The sequence below is a fragment of the Ursus maritimus genome, unplaced genomic scaffold (assembly GCF_017311325.1).
Source record: "Ursus maritimus isolate PB19 unplaced genomic scaffold, ASM1731132v1 scaffold_17, whole genome shotgun sequence".
Lineage (NCBI taxonomy): Eukaryota > Metazoa > Chordata > Mammalia > Carnivora > Ursidae > Ursus > Ursus maritimus.
In genome coordinates, this window is record NW_024424119.1 from 48,452,631 (window position 1) to 48,467,597 (window position 14,967).

At 38.1% G+C, this 14,967-nt stretch overlaps 1 protein-coding gene across 1 annotated transcript in view; it reads right to left on the bottom strand.

Moving 5' to 3' along the window:
• Positions 1-3,121: 3,121 nt before the first annotated feature.
• The window catches only part of RC3H2 (ring finger and CCCH-type domains 2), a 48,049-nt gene continuing 36,203 nt past the window's right edge, over positions 3,122-14,967 (bottom strand). The window contains exons 12-21 of the mRNA XM_040631850.1: positions 14,111-14,544; positions 13,336-13,506; positions 11,160-11,306; positions 10,617-10,830; positions 10,296-10,380; positions 9,936-10,017; positions 9,714-9,848; positions 9,349-9,456; positions 9,103-9,251; positions 3,122-8,464 (exon numbers count right to left, since the gene is read on the bottom strand). Of these exons, the coding sequence (XP_040487784.1) occupies positions 8,269-8,464; positions 9,103-9,251; positions 9,349-9,456; positions 9,714-9,848; positions 9,936-10,017; positions 10,296-10,380; positions 10,617-10,830; positions 11,160-11,306; positions 13,336-13,506; positions 14,111-14,544 (1,721 nt within the window). The 3' untranslated portion in view covers positions 3,122-8,268. The remainder of the gene's footprint in view (positions 8,465-9,102; positions 9,252-9,348; positions 9,457-9,713; positions 9,849-9,935; positions 10,018-10,295; positions 10,381-10,616; positions 10,831-11,159; positions 11,307-13,335; positions 13,507-14,110; positions 14,545-14,967) is intronic.

A 14,967-nucleotide genomic window follows, 5' to 3' on the forward strand; every position in this document is an offset into this window, starting at 1 on the left:
AGTTTTCACTTTCACAGAGGTTGACTTTTGAGTAAAGACCTTAAGAAAGGGAATCTGTCTCATCATGAAGATATCCAGTGAGAGTGGGGGAAGCCTTTATCCTTAGAAAATAACGAGCAGAAAAGCCCTGTGATGGAAGCACGCCTGGCGTGGTGAGCACCTAAGTGGCCAGTGCGGCTGGAGCGTAGTGAGCAAAAAACCAGAAAAGAGGCTTTGGCTTTCACTCTGATGATGATGCATTTGAAGGGTTTTGAGCACAGGAGTGAAACGATCAGACTTCACAGTTTAAAGGGATCACTCTAGCTGCTGAAGGGGAGGCAAGGGTAGAAGCAGGGACAACAGGAGGCTCTTCAGGCTAATTCAGGTGAAAGATAATTGTGGCTCAGACCTAGGTGGTGAGAAGGGGTCAAATTCTGAATATATTTTGAAGGCAGAACTGGTAGGATTTGTTCCTGGACTAAGTGGGAGGGACAGTGATCCAGGGGGAAGTAACTGAAATGTGGGGGGTGGGGTGGAGACTGGAGGTGTAGTTTGGGGAGTGGAGGAATCCCAGAAACTCATTCTTTGACATGCTTAAGTTTGAGATGTTTATCAGAGATCCAGACAGGAATATTTGGCAGCCTGCCCTCCCTAAAACTGTCTACAGTCCTGAGAATCACCCCCACCTTACGGAATCTCATCAGCTGGTTGTATTATATTCATTCTGGTTGTATTACTCCTCGTGATCTAAATTCACCTTTTATTTGTTTCTTGTCTACACCTCCAACTATAAGGTAAGTTTCATGAAGTTAGGGACTAGCTTACTCCTGCATCCGTGAGGCCTGGTATGTAATAGATTCTCAAAAAGATATTTGCTGAATGTCTCCAAGAACCATACGGGCCTGAACAATTGACAATGGATGTTATTTAGTACCTTGGCTAAGACAGGTCCCAAATCCATTTTATTTCATTACAGCAGTGGTTCCCATACTTTTTTGCACATTGGAAGCACCTGGGGAGCTTTAAAAGTATGGATGCCTTGGTCCCACCCCCAGAGATTGTGATTTAATCCCTCTGGGGTGTGTTCTGGGCTTTGGGATTTTTAAAAGATCCCTAGGTGATTGCAATGTGCAAGTAAGTTTGGAACCACTGCACTGTGGAATTTTCAATTAAGGTTTTTACCTTTGTCTTTGTTAAAGTGCATACTAATTATTCCAATAGGTACAATAAAGGAGGTAAAATCTTCCTGAACTTTCATTTCCTTAAGTTCCCTCTCCTTTGCTTGGATCCACTATCCGTGGTTCTTCCTCTTCTTCTTCCTCATCTGTCACTCCAGGACTTACACAAGATTACACATCTCACAAATACGGCTCTGTTCTCAGCAATGAGGTCTGGGACTCTTAAGCCAAATCTGATCCACTGTAATGTGTAGATGTCTAATATCTTCTCTCTACAACAAATCCTGTCAATTGCTCTCTCCTGCTTCTCGGATCCACCTCTCTCCCTCCATCCCTGCTGGGCCATGCTCTGAACACTTCTTACCTAGATTGCTGACCTGGCTTCCCTGCTGGTCTATCTCCAGCTTCACCTCACTCTACTACCAAAATGATCTTTCTTAAACCCCAGATTGTTCAGATCATCTAACTTCCAAGACTCCCTGTCTTTTTATTATGGTATTTAATGTCCTTCATAGAGATTCCTACCTATCTCATCTAGCCATGTGAATTCAGGCAAATTTGCTAAGGTGTCTGCCTTGGTTTTCTCATCTGTAAAGTGGTGACAGTAATGGTCCTAGATTTTAATATACCTATAGCACTTAGAACTGTGTCTGGAACATGTTAAGTGCTCTAAGAGTTAGTTAAGCTGTTCCTTAAACACTCTTTCCACTGCCACACCGTTAAAACAGGCTCCAAGCCCCACCATCCATCACTACTTTTGGGAGGTGGAACAGACTTGAGTCCTGAATTTGGACTCCACTACTTTCTAGCTAGGAGGTCTTGGGCAAGTTACTTCACATCTCGGATACAAACTAAGGATAAGAGCTACAGTGAAGGGCTGTTAAGTAAGCTGGAGTGGGTTGCTGTGAAGGTAGAGGTGCTCACGGTGTTTTCCCTCTCTCTACCTGGTGACATATTATTCAGCCTACGAAGTCGAGCCTGGGATCATTTCTCAAAGAAGCATCTCCCCTGGCCCACCCCCACCTGCCCCATAGTTTCCCTTCTGAAGTTTCCGTACACCCTACATTAGGACATAGCTTCCTCAGCTGCTGATTCAGATTCGTCTTTCCCTTTTCCACACTGCGAGCTTCCAGAGGAAGAGTTCATGTTTTATTGGCCTTTAACCTTAATGACCAGCATAGACTGGAGCTTAAAATGTATCAGCTGAGTGAATGAGTACAACCAGGCAAGGCCCAGTGAAAATGGTGTTTCGATCCACTCAGGCCGTTATCTGTTCATATTCTGAGGCTCCACAGAAGTGTCTTTGTACTTCTAGGACACATGATTTATGAGTTTGTCCTATTTCATTCCTCCCCTAGACTGTGAACTGCTAGAATTATCTATCTCCTCATCTGCCATAGAGAAAGTACTTTATCTGTATTTGAATAATTGAATTGACTGACTGGATTGCAAAATATTCCAACCTCCCTGGTCTATTTATTCTTTCGGATCCTTCCCAGGCATGTATGCATGAGGTAGGTGATTATTTATTTATCTTAAAGATTTTTTAATTTTATGGGCACCTGGGTGGCTTAGTTGGTTACGCATCGGACTCTTGGTTTCGACTCAGATCATGATCTCATGGGTTGTGAGACTGAGCCCCGCATGGGGCTCCATGCTCAGTGGGAAGTCTGCTTGAGATTCTCTCCCTCTGCCCTTCCCTCTCAAATAATAAATAAATCTAAAAAAAAAAAAAAAAGATTTTTAATTTTAAGTACAACCTACCCCCGTCATGCGGGGCTCGAACTCACAACCCCAAGATCAAGAGTCCCATGTTCTACTGACTAAGCCAGCCAGGCGCCCCGAGGCAGGGGACTGTTTAAATCTCAAGGAGTATCCCGGTAGCTTATTTAAGCCAAAAAGTATACCAAGGATATCAATATAACTAAAATGCACCGTGAACTTAATATTGACACTAAAACAACTTTGAAGGTGGACAAATAATTTTATTTTGTGCATGCAAATACATGTCAAGTACTGCAAACTTTTTCCATCAATTTTCTCTCAAACACTGAAAATCATGATGCTCTATTCTGTGAACAGCCAAAGCTAATATCTCTTCACTTCAGTGCTACAGCAAAAACACACGGATTCACTCTTTGCTATTCACTATCGTCACAACCCTCATTGTTCCATCTCTGCCCTCCCCCCACATACAGGCCTTATAAATCCTAGCCTTCCCCATTTAATCCTATTCCTATAGCACAAAGGGAAACATTACAATTTGGAAATTCAAATTGAAATAAATGGAATAGAATTTATTCCCATATATATTCCCCATTTCATTGTACAGAATTATTTTAAATTATAGTTTTAAATAGAAGCTGAGTATATGCCTTAAAAATGAGCATTAAATCCATCTTAGAGATGGTGCCTGCTTTTTACATGATGGGTGTACACCATCTTTAATTTCATTTACATTTCAATCGAACAATAGATTTGCAAAGAAAATGTCTAATACAGACGTAAAAATATTCACACTAGAGCTTCACAATCGGTTGTACAATTGACAAACAGGCCTCTTTTCCCAAACTTTCCAGCTAAGCAAATTTATAAAATGTAATCAATGCAACAAGAAAAACATTTCTCTTTCACTTCCAGGGAAAAGAATATGCAATAAACAGTATAAATGCAGACAGCAGTTGCTGCAAGCTAACCACGATACTCCCAAGTGGCTGTACAGTGGATATGTGCAGTACGAATAAAAGCCACATGTGTTGTATCACAACTACAGTATAATTGTTTGCCCAGCTAAGAGAATGCATGCACTTCCATGCCTTGGGTTATAAAGTGAGGCCTAATTCTCGACAGATTGATGGAATATATGCAAATGACCTTGGCTTTTGGCAGTACTAAGTGCAGCCAGTGTCTATGTTCCACTGGTTTGAGGATATTTTTTAAATTTTACTTAAAAAAAGAAAAAAGTTGCCAATTTCGGATTTGGGGGAATAACTGCTCTTGGAGTAGAAATAAGACTCCACTCAAATGTGGGGTGTTCCGATCAGTGGCCTTGACTCCTTGTATTCCCTTGCCAGCAAAGGGATACAAAGAAACTGCTAGTATAAAGGAATAACTAGCAAATGTATTCAATTTATCCAGAAAATGGGATACTCCTTGAGCACTTTCATTTGTGTTCTGCTTGCAGAAGGGGTTCTTATGAAGGAGTTACAGTAAGTGATCCCATCAACACTCTTCCATCACTAAAACACAAGAAAAGTTCTTCCAGGAAACTAATACATAGTTGCAATGCAACTTTTCCCTTTAACTGCTCAGTTACCAATACTGGTGACAGTCTGCTCAGAAAACCACACCAAGAAGCTAGGGAAGAAATATTCAGATTCAAAGTTGAAATCACATGCTGAATCTGATCATTACAATTCCACCCCTGTCAACTAGACAACATGGGCTTTAACATCTAAAATGCAAGAGCAAGCTAGATGGTTTTTAAAACAACGTTTTCAAATGTTTAAATGATCCCATTTTAAATTCCTAGAAATTGCTGTGCATCCTGTAATTTTCTCAAGGCAGCATATAAAATTGGGATGTGCTTTATATACTTAGAATCAACTCGAAATTTGAGTGAAAGTGACTAGATCCATACAAATGGGATATTTCAGTTCTCGTATAGGAGGTGAGGTTTCTTTTATTATTCTCTTGTGAGAGTAAATAACTACTAGTAAAAAAAATCAGTGCCACTGACCCAGTGAAGTACTACCTTCTCTTGAAAATTGTAACGCACGAACTCCATGCATGACACTGGCTTATCAGGTGGTACTGAAACGAAGTCATGGCAGGAAAGGCAAGGGAATCTGCTCTGCTCAGGTGCCAATTAGACGAAATACATACATCACTTTCTCAGGTTTTAGAAAATGAACTGACATTACAAAAGAGAACTACTGAGGCTACATTCACAGAATCTGAATGAGGCACATGGCCTTCAAAGTGGGACTTAGAAATGGAAAAACAAAAACACAAAAAATAAAACAAATGCCCCACCATTTTCCCACTTTCCAGACCTCAGACTACTTTTTCCTAATTAGACCACAGGCACCATAAGCAGTTATTTAACCGACATTACATCTTTCCTCTCCTATTGCCTTATATACTGATTTCAAACATATGTACATCACAACATGCTGGTAAAAGGGTCAAATGACACAATGCACCCAAATTTAAAAAGTCACATCCTTGGTCTGATTTGTAATTTTTTTCCCTCCATGACATCAGGGAGTAACTTTCTGAAGAAGGATCAGAAAAATTGCTCTTTCTTCGAAAGGGGCAGAGAACCAGTCTTTCCTTACGTGAAACCCACCATGAGAAAAAGAAGACGGCTGCTACACAGATAAAGGATGCAATACAGAATAATCCCGACACAGAAACAATTCCTGTGCTGTTAGTGAGAACAAGAGTAAGATTTGAAGAACAGGGCGTTATTGTTTTCTGGGATCACCTGCTGCAAGACAAGCATTATTTTAATATAAATATTCTGAGACATATCAATAAGGTTGGCAGGTATATACATACACTGATGCAAATGTGATTTCACTGGACAAGTAGGCAAACACCTAAGCAGTTTATCCCAAACCCCTCCAGCAGAGCACAACCAAGTTTCAAAATTTCAATTTTAAAATTAAAAAGATAAGGTTAAATACACAAGATCAATTTATGTAGTATATATTCACCCTCAGAACGTGCTGAAGATGTTTTGCGTAGTTCTGTTGCACAGAGGGTTCTTTCCCTGAGGGCACATAAGGAGCTCTCAAACTGTTAATAGGTCTCTATTTTGTAACAAAATAGCAATTTTAAAATCTTAAAAAAAAATACATTACCTTCAACATGGAAGATCTCACTATTTAAATATCCATGAAATAGACATACTGGTTTGCATATCCTTTTTGGAAATACAAACAGCAAATAAAGTACATTGGAAGCATTTTAAATGTAGTAAGCGCATATTTATAGAAGGGTTCTGATATAAATTATATAACAATCATGTTCCTGTAATATCCTAGGCTAATTTATAATGTCAGAAATAAGTTAATGTAACATGGTTTAAAACTCTCATTCCTATTCATTTCAGGTTACAGAGTGAAATAAATAAAATGTCTTTGTAGGGATAGGGAGCACTGGCCATGGCAAAAAGGTACAGTACTAACCGAAGGAAACGAAGTCAAGGCTACTGTGCTGTTACGCTACGAACAAACGTCTTCATACATCTGAACAGTAAATAAATGTGTAAGATCTTCCATACTGACACCAGAATATCAAAACTACCCCTTTGTTTCTCAGGTATATTTACAACTTATCAGTCACCTTATGAGCATGTTCATTAAGACAGGTTATCAAACACCAGTATTTACTCATTCTGATCAAGAAATTTCAGGGAAATGTCAACCCTCCCGCCCCTGGAAATGTGCACAAAACTTTTTATCAAAATCTTATCTGATACAATGCTGTGGTTTTGTAAAACAACTAAATAGCTCAGACGACCAATAACATGATCCTGTTTAAGCATCTTGCTAGCAGGAAAAGCCCTTACATACAGTACACCTGGTGAAAGATCAGCTTGGCTTAAAATATTCCAGTACAATTTTCAGAGTAAACAACTTCACAGAAGTTAATTAAAAAAATAATAATAAAAGTCAAACTAATCTCAAAGAAACCGGGGGGAAAACAAAGAGACAAACTATAGGTAAGATCACCAGGAAGGAATGCCCAGCTTTTGTTTCCAAATGTTGACTGAAATTTAGGTTTCAGTAAAATACCTCCCACAAATCTGGGGCACGGCTGGTTGAACATACTGCATACTTCCAGATGCCAGGTCCAAACACTTTTCAGTCACATTTAGCAGGGCAGAAATTATTCGTGTTTTTAAGTATGAATAAAGGTTAGCCAATGTTCTATTATTACATGGTTCATAGTCTTATCAACCTAACAGTCAGAAAACAAGGAAAATTAAACCCCAACGTGAAGTAACAATAAACGATATTTAACCAAGATATTGCAATGAACATCTAAATTAATTAGTTTAAAAAAAAAAAAAAAAAAAACAACCCAGCAATACCATCTTGTTAGTCAGTGCAAACGCTACATACAGGGTTTTCTCAAGAAAGCTGAAAGCACCTGATTCTTTTGCCAAGTCATCAGAGTCAATAATGTACAGGCTTAAATCTGCATTTTAAAAAACTGCCATTACATTAGTGCATAATTTATCAAAATTGTAAAAACGATTCTGCATAACTTAGGAGAATTTAATATCTAGTACATCAGCTGAAAGACTTAGGCACTTGGTTATATATTTAATTACTTACTTCAACAAGTAGCCTGTGTATAAATATTAACAAAGCAGAAACTATTCTTGAAAAATGGAAAATTAAAAAAAATTTCAATGCTACAGATAAAAGCACTGCACCACACTCCTACATATAATGCAGTAAAGAAAGCTAGTATATAACCCTGTAAAATTCTATGGTAAGAACGTCTAACTCCACTCTTCAAAGTAAAAAAAAAAAAGAAAAGAAAAGAAAAGAAAGAAAGGAAGGAAGGAAGGAAGAAAGGAAGGAAGGAAAAGAAAAAAAAACCCATGCAAAGTCCCATGAAAAAGATAAATAAAGCAGCTGGAATGAGATGGAAATTTCTCTCAGCAAAACATAAAATAGAAATAAATAAGTTAATTAAGTCTACTTTCACTAGATGTATCATTGTAGGATCCTGCTAGTTTAATAACTGAGTTGTTAATTTTCTATAGAAGCCATTTAAAATAGGAAATGGCTCAGTTACTGCACCGGATTGCTACAAACTCATAAAAAGCTGCTTGAAGCTTAAGTTAAATGTCCAAATTCCAATCACCTCTGGAAAGTGAACGTGTTACCCTAGTAAAGTAAATTTTCTTTTTTTTTCATAATGCTAATGCAAGAGGGCTTGAAGTATCAAAGAGTCCACAGGAAATGGATGCCCCCAGTAATATCTTTTTTTAAAAAAAATATACATTATATAATATATATTATATATATAAAAAGCTAGTGTAAATGCTTCCATGGTATGGTCACAAATTTGAAAGATGAACCTCCTTTCAGCTGTTAACCATCTTCCCATTTGCAACAGGTTTTAAAAAGTCGTTTTTATCTTCAGACATAACATGAGTTTTCAGAATGAGGTTGCCAACACTGACAGACGTGGTGATGGGGAGGCAACTTGCATTGCTAATGGACACTGGGAGTGGCTGGCTAAAGCAAGAAGTTACCGGCAGAATTGTTTTTTGCTCCTCCCTGGGAGAAAATAAATGACATGGAAAACAAATTAGCTTTAAGTGAAAACTTTAAAGAATAACCATACATGCTTAATACAAGTTGTAACAAACTTTAGGAGCCCCTAGCAAAGGCATGTCTTTATCACTAAAAAGTATCCATGTTCACTAAGAAAAAAGTCCCACTTTCCAAAAATCATATTCCAAAAAATAAAATACTGGTTAATTTAAGGCCAACAAACTATCAAGTTCCAGACTAACCCATATTTTTGGCAGTAATTATATAAAATGGCAATATTAAATCCAAGAGTATCTTCACATGATTTTTAAAAAGGGAAATCCTACATACAGGTTTTAATTCTCCATTTTGCCATCTAGAAGTCTGCCGACCAGACTGAGAAAGTATAATCTGATGCTGGAGCATGAGGACAACAACATTTATCCCAACAAATAAAGTTTCAGGCCCCTTAAATGGGCTACTATGTTTGTTCAAATTTACCTCTTCTCTCCTAAAAATCGAGACTGACCCAATCATGTCCTATTACATAGGGTCTTCCCCTCACGGGATAAAGCCAAAAATGCATTTAACACTGCATCTATTTCTCTTTAAATATTTATAGCCTACGTCCACTGGTTAGGAATTATCTGTCTAACACTCACAGAATCACATGGTCTTCACCTAAACTCTGTCTCTTCTGCTCCAGCGGCTCCTTTTGGTGCTGCTGGACTGGGTGCCCGTTTTCCACTGCTGTTCCATTCAGCAACTGATCATTTTGAGAACTGATACCAAGCTGTATGTCCAGGATCTCCTAAGAAAATAAAATGTTAATCCTTCACTATGAAAGCACTTTACACTTTCATTGCCAATGGAATAAAGCCTCCTAAATATCTAATTGTGGTACTTACTTCAATTTGTTCACCTTGTCCATCAGGTTCATCAGTATCAAGTGCCGAAAGCTCTAACTCAATATCCCTATCAGGTTTAGTATCGCTTGAATCTTCTGTATAATCACTCTGTAATTAAGAAAAATGCTGATTTTATACCTGTGGAAGCTGGGGCTTCCCTTTTAGATTAAAATGGGAATCCCAATGATTGAAATAAGGAATTATATAAGAAATCTGGTACTACAATTTTATTTCTATTCTGAGTTTTAAAAGCAATCATCCGCCAGAAAAAGGCACACTAACATGCGCTAAGTAACGGCAGAAACCAACACAACAGCAAACAGTAAATACATTACACACGAAGCTGGGAGATTCAGTTTCTTTACCTCTCCGTTTCTCAGTTCAATTTCCTTGCTTAGAAGATTTAAGGTAAGGTGACGGCCTTCATCCAGGGAATTCCATTTCTGTTGCATGGCCAGAGCATTGGCCTCCCTCTGAAGAAGCAGTGAGTTACTCTTGGCCTACAGGAAAGAAAAAAAAAAGTAAAGTTAGCTTCCAACCGCCATTTTATTTTTTAAGAATTCAAAGCTGAACAACACAGAGCCTACCTGCTGAAGTTCAATGCTCAAAAGGTCTCCAGTACTGGAATGCTTTCGATGACCAGATAAATCAGTAACAATGAATCTGTCCCTTTAAAGAGAAACAAGTTTATAGAGTTATAAAAGTGAAATCAATGAAGCAACAAAAGCAGGAATGGCTATCATATGCCATACATGTTTTCGGTAAGGGATCAACCCTGAAAGTTTCAGTTGTCATTCCAAATGTACGTTTTCTTTCAGAAATTTGTTATATAGCTAGATTCATCAAAACATACTTCACAAATAATCGGGGGGTAGGATCTATACTCTTGAGGATAACGTACAAGTCTGAGAATAGAGAATCCAAGAGAAAATTAAGAGTAACATTACCGTTCAATATAGTGTGCTGATGATGTGGCCTCGTTACCATATGAACTCCACCTTGAATCAACAGCATTGACATAAGGAACATAATCTACAGAAATGCAGAAAAAAACAATGATCACAAAAATGAAAAATCACTATATAAATGTGAACATACATTTTTAAGAAAAGATCCCTAATTTTATCCAACCACCCATGTTCTCCTGGCTAAACCATTTAATTCTGAGCTTCCTATGATTATTAATGGAGGGAAATGTTCTGTACCTCACAAAATGAGGATTAAAAAGCACGGTGTTAGAACATATCAGTATTAGTAAGGTGGATTACCTGATACACTGATAGGCTTAGTGGCACTTCCTTGGGAAGCAGTGGCCTGGACAGGATCCGTGGTATGGTAACCTGTACGTGAAGATCTGGAAATTGCACCCCATTTTGAGATGATAGGTCCATCACTAAATGGAATTATTGGGTCTTCTTCTTTTGTCCTTCTCTGGGTTTCAAATAGATGCACTCTTCTCTTAACATCTCCACTGTCCAGGTCCTGCACAAACCAAAGAAAATCAATAAAGGCACTGCTGGCAAGTACTTCAGCTAGTGATACAGATACACGCTTTCAAAAGACATGTAATTAAGCTTTCTGGTAAATTTAACACTAGCTATAGATCTCAGCGGTAATCCAACATCTATTTTAAACCACCGAACTATGCTCAAATAATTTTAACATCAAATGCAATGTATTTCAGACTTACCTAAATATAACTCTGCTGCTTACAGAGGAGTTATATAGTAACAATATGAAGATGAAAGCATTCAATCACTCTAAAACTTGAGTCAACATGCATGATATCCCCCCGCCCCCCCAAATCATACCATTAATACAGCATTTGAATTAGCAATTACATCTCTGGGCTCTGAATCGATGGCATTTATACAGGAGCCTATGGTGCCACAAGACCAGGGAGAATAATGAGAAAGATGATCTTCTTCAAATTTTGTACCACTCACACTCTCAGAGAACTGATTTAAAAAAAAAAAAAAAAAAAGAAAGGCATAGTCAGTTAGTACAATTCTTAAACTTAAAAACTTGTAACTAAAAAGAAGTAACAATTACAGAATATATAGGACTTCACAGTGAACAATTAAATCTTCAATAATTAATATAAAAAACTGTCATAACAAGTAGTATCTATACTCTTTGTGTTTATATTGTTCATTAACAGAAGATAGAATGACTGCTCTTTTTACTTTGTCCCTTCAGTACTCGTAAGAAACCCGACTGACACTATCAAAACCAATCAACAAATATTTGCAGCATGCCTTAAGCATGGACGAGGTACTCCAAAAAATGAAAAAAGCAAACACACACAGACCACAGTCCACAGTGGTAGTTTATAATTCTCTTGAGAAAAGACCAACATGAAAATACGGGAATATAAATGATAAACCATGCAAGATTTAAAAAAAAAAAAAAAACAACTCAAAGGCAGCTCTCTGGAACTAGAAGTTAACAAATTTTAAAGGGACTGTCAGAATTACAGGATCAGAATAATAAGTTGTAATAATCATTAAATCTCGTTTACTGATTATACAGATACAGAAAGCCAAGGCCAAAAAGGTTAAATTACTTAGCCGAAGTCATATGGCTAGCAAATAGCAGAGCTGAGTGTCAGGGAAATACTTTTTTTAAGTATCTCTACACCCAACACGGGGCTTGAACTCACGACCCCAAGATCAAGAGTCGCGTGCTCTACTGACTGAGCCAGCCAGGCTCCCCAGGGAAATACTTATTTCTTAAAGCATTAGTATAAAAAATTTAAATACATTTTTGTATCAAGCAAGTGGCAACTCCATTACACTGCTGTCAAGATGTTTAGCTGCTTTTAAGAAGTCTAAGGTGTTTTTTTTGAAGATTTTTAAAATATATATTTACTTGAGAGTAGAGAGAACGAGTTGGGGGAAGGACAGAGGGAGAAACAGAGTCCCCACTGAGCAGGGAGCCCAACAAGGGGCTCGACCCCAGGACCCTGGATCATGACCTGAGCTGAAGGCAGATGCTTAACAAACTGAGCCACCCAGGCGCCTAAAGAAATCTAAGTTTGATGAGGAATTTGGATCTAGTTTAAAAATTCAATGGTTTATTGAAATACTTATGGATGAAAAAATATGATGTCTATGACTACTTTCAATAATCCAGAGGAAAGGGAGGGTACAAATCAAACAAGACTGGCTGAGTAGATAATTAGGGGTGATAGGTACATGGGGTTTATTATATACTATTCTCTCTACTTTTTATGTGTTTGAAATTTTTCATAGTAAGATTTTAAGAAATTTTTTATATTAGAGCCTGTAGGAATGGGAAATCAACCAAACTATAGGAATTAAAAAAAAAAAAAAAGGTTTGTTCTACATATAAAAGTACCGAAAACAACAGCGTACACTGAAATGATCCTAGTACAAAAACTTGTTTTGTAACAAGAACAACGGGTAACAGTGATATAGAACTGCAAAAATAAAACAGTAGGCATTTCTGTACCTCTTGTGAAGTAGGGAAGAAATGCCCGTGCCAGACCAGGATTCAAATCCCAGCTACTTACAGGCTGAATTTACTACTTGGGCAAATTACTTAACTTCTCTGAGTAGGATTCCTAAAAAATACAGATTTAATACCTGCCCTCTAAGATTTTTGTGAGAATTAAATAAAATAACATTATGGAAATGCTTAGTACAGTGCCTGGCACAAGTAGGTGCTCAATAAATGGTAGATATACATCTTATTAATTAAAACCAGAAAAACAATGAGAACTACACTTCTGGAAAGACTTTCAATTCTTGGTAGGAAAAGGACTGTGACTTCATGGTCTTCAGAGTCTGACAATGCCTAACTGTAGTGCTCATTACATACTCAGTGTTCACAGAACTGAGCAGACTAGACTACACACCAAGCCACGCAAAACAGCCAACACAGCTAAGCCTGGTTTGAAGGAGTGCTCTGAGGTCAGGTGTCTGACCTGCCCTTGCAACATCAAATGATTAAGACCTTTCTTACATCAGTGCGAAAGTCTACACTGAATAGAGGAGAAGGTGGTGTTGGTGACTGTGTTGCCACAGGAAGAGTTGAAGAGACAAGAGGTGCTTTCTGAGTGTGGTACTGTGCCCACTGCTCTGGCTTTCTTCTTATCTGCTCCTCGCAACTGGTCTTCAAATGACCACAAGGTTCCTAAGGGGGGATAAAAGAAACAATCTTAATCATCTAGGGAGCAGTAAATAAATTTAACTATGCTCTGTGGAAATAATGTTAACAGTTTATTATATCTCTGGGACCAAAAAAAAAAAAAAAATACAGTAGGGAAGTCACCTTAGTCTGTTCTCCACGCATTTAAATGAAAGGGTTAATTTTGAATCCAGTGATGTTAAAAGTACTGTCCGAGCACTCAGTTTTCTGGTTTAGGGAAGTCATTTCTATCTACATGGGAATACTGAAAACAGGCCTGTCCTTGTATTTTGGAGATTTTTTTTTTACTTTCCCATCAGTGTCCTATCCAAGCATAGCATTTATTGAGCATTAATATGTATCAGGTCCAGTTCTAAGGGCTTTGTTTTTCTGATTTAATCCTCACAACAGCCTTATGAGGTAGGTACTACTATCACTGCCACCAAACATGAAAAACCTGACACACAGAAGTCAAGTGACTTCTGTAAGTCACAAAATTCAGAAGTGGAGGAGCCAGAAACCTATACCCGGGAGGTATGACACCAAGTGTGACAGCAGGCTCTTACCCACTACACTACAGTAGCACTCTCCTACTTCCATCATCACTTACCCTTGGTAAAGGCACACTTGTCCTTGGCTCACTTGGTGGCTGACAAGCCACTGAATAATACCCATCTAATGAGTTATATCTTTCTCGCAAAGACGTCTGATAAACAGACGAGTGCATCACATCCATTGGAGGTAAAGAATTGCTTCTAATAATGTCATCTCGTTGGTACATAGGTGGGCGCCAGATGCGCCTGCTGTCGTACACGGGAGCATACATTCCAGAAGGTACTGGAGGAACTGGTCCATACGGCTGCGGAGGAGGAGGTTGGTAAGGAGAAGAATTCATTCGATCTCGAGGGGAAAATGTACTGTAATGATCAGCATATGGCATAGAAGCAGGTGGGAGGGAGGACTCTGGAACATTATTGGACCTCACAAAGCGAGGAACACAGGGAGCCACACCAGCTGGTACCGTTGGAGGTGGTGGGTAGTATCCTTGAAAATCAGAAAGAGGAGTATTTAATGTAATCTTAGTAAAATCCAACATTTTATAAAGATTTAAGTTGAAAGCAGCCTTTAATGTGGGAAAAGAAAGTAAGCTTTGAACCTTACTTAATCACCCCTGCCTTAGAAAGAAACTACATACTTTCAAGACACTACTATATGAAAATCATTAAAGTTCACTATCTTGTTAAACTGCTCCTCAAAACCCCAAGACAGAGCTGTTAACAGATGAATGGTAAGTTTCCTTCTAGGGCATCTACTGCCACAGGTTTTGCATTATGTAATTAGTTAGTTACATTATTGACTCAAAACTTTTGGGGAGCAGAGGTTAAAGACCTTTCAAAATCTATAAAATTGTGCATTGTCTTTCCAAAATTATACAAAAGTATATATAGACCAAACATTCTGCAAACT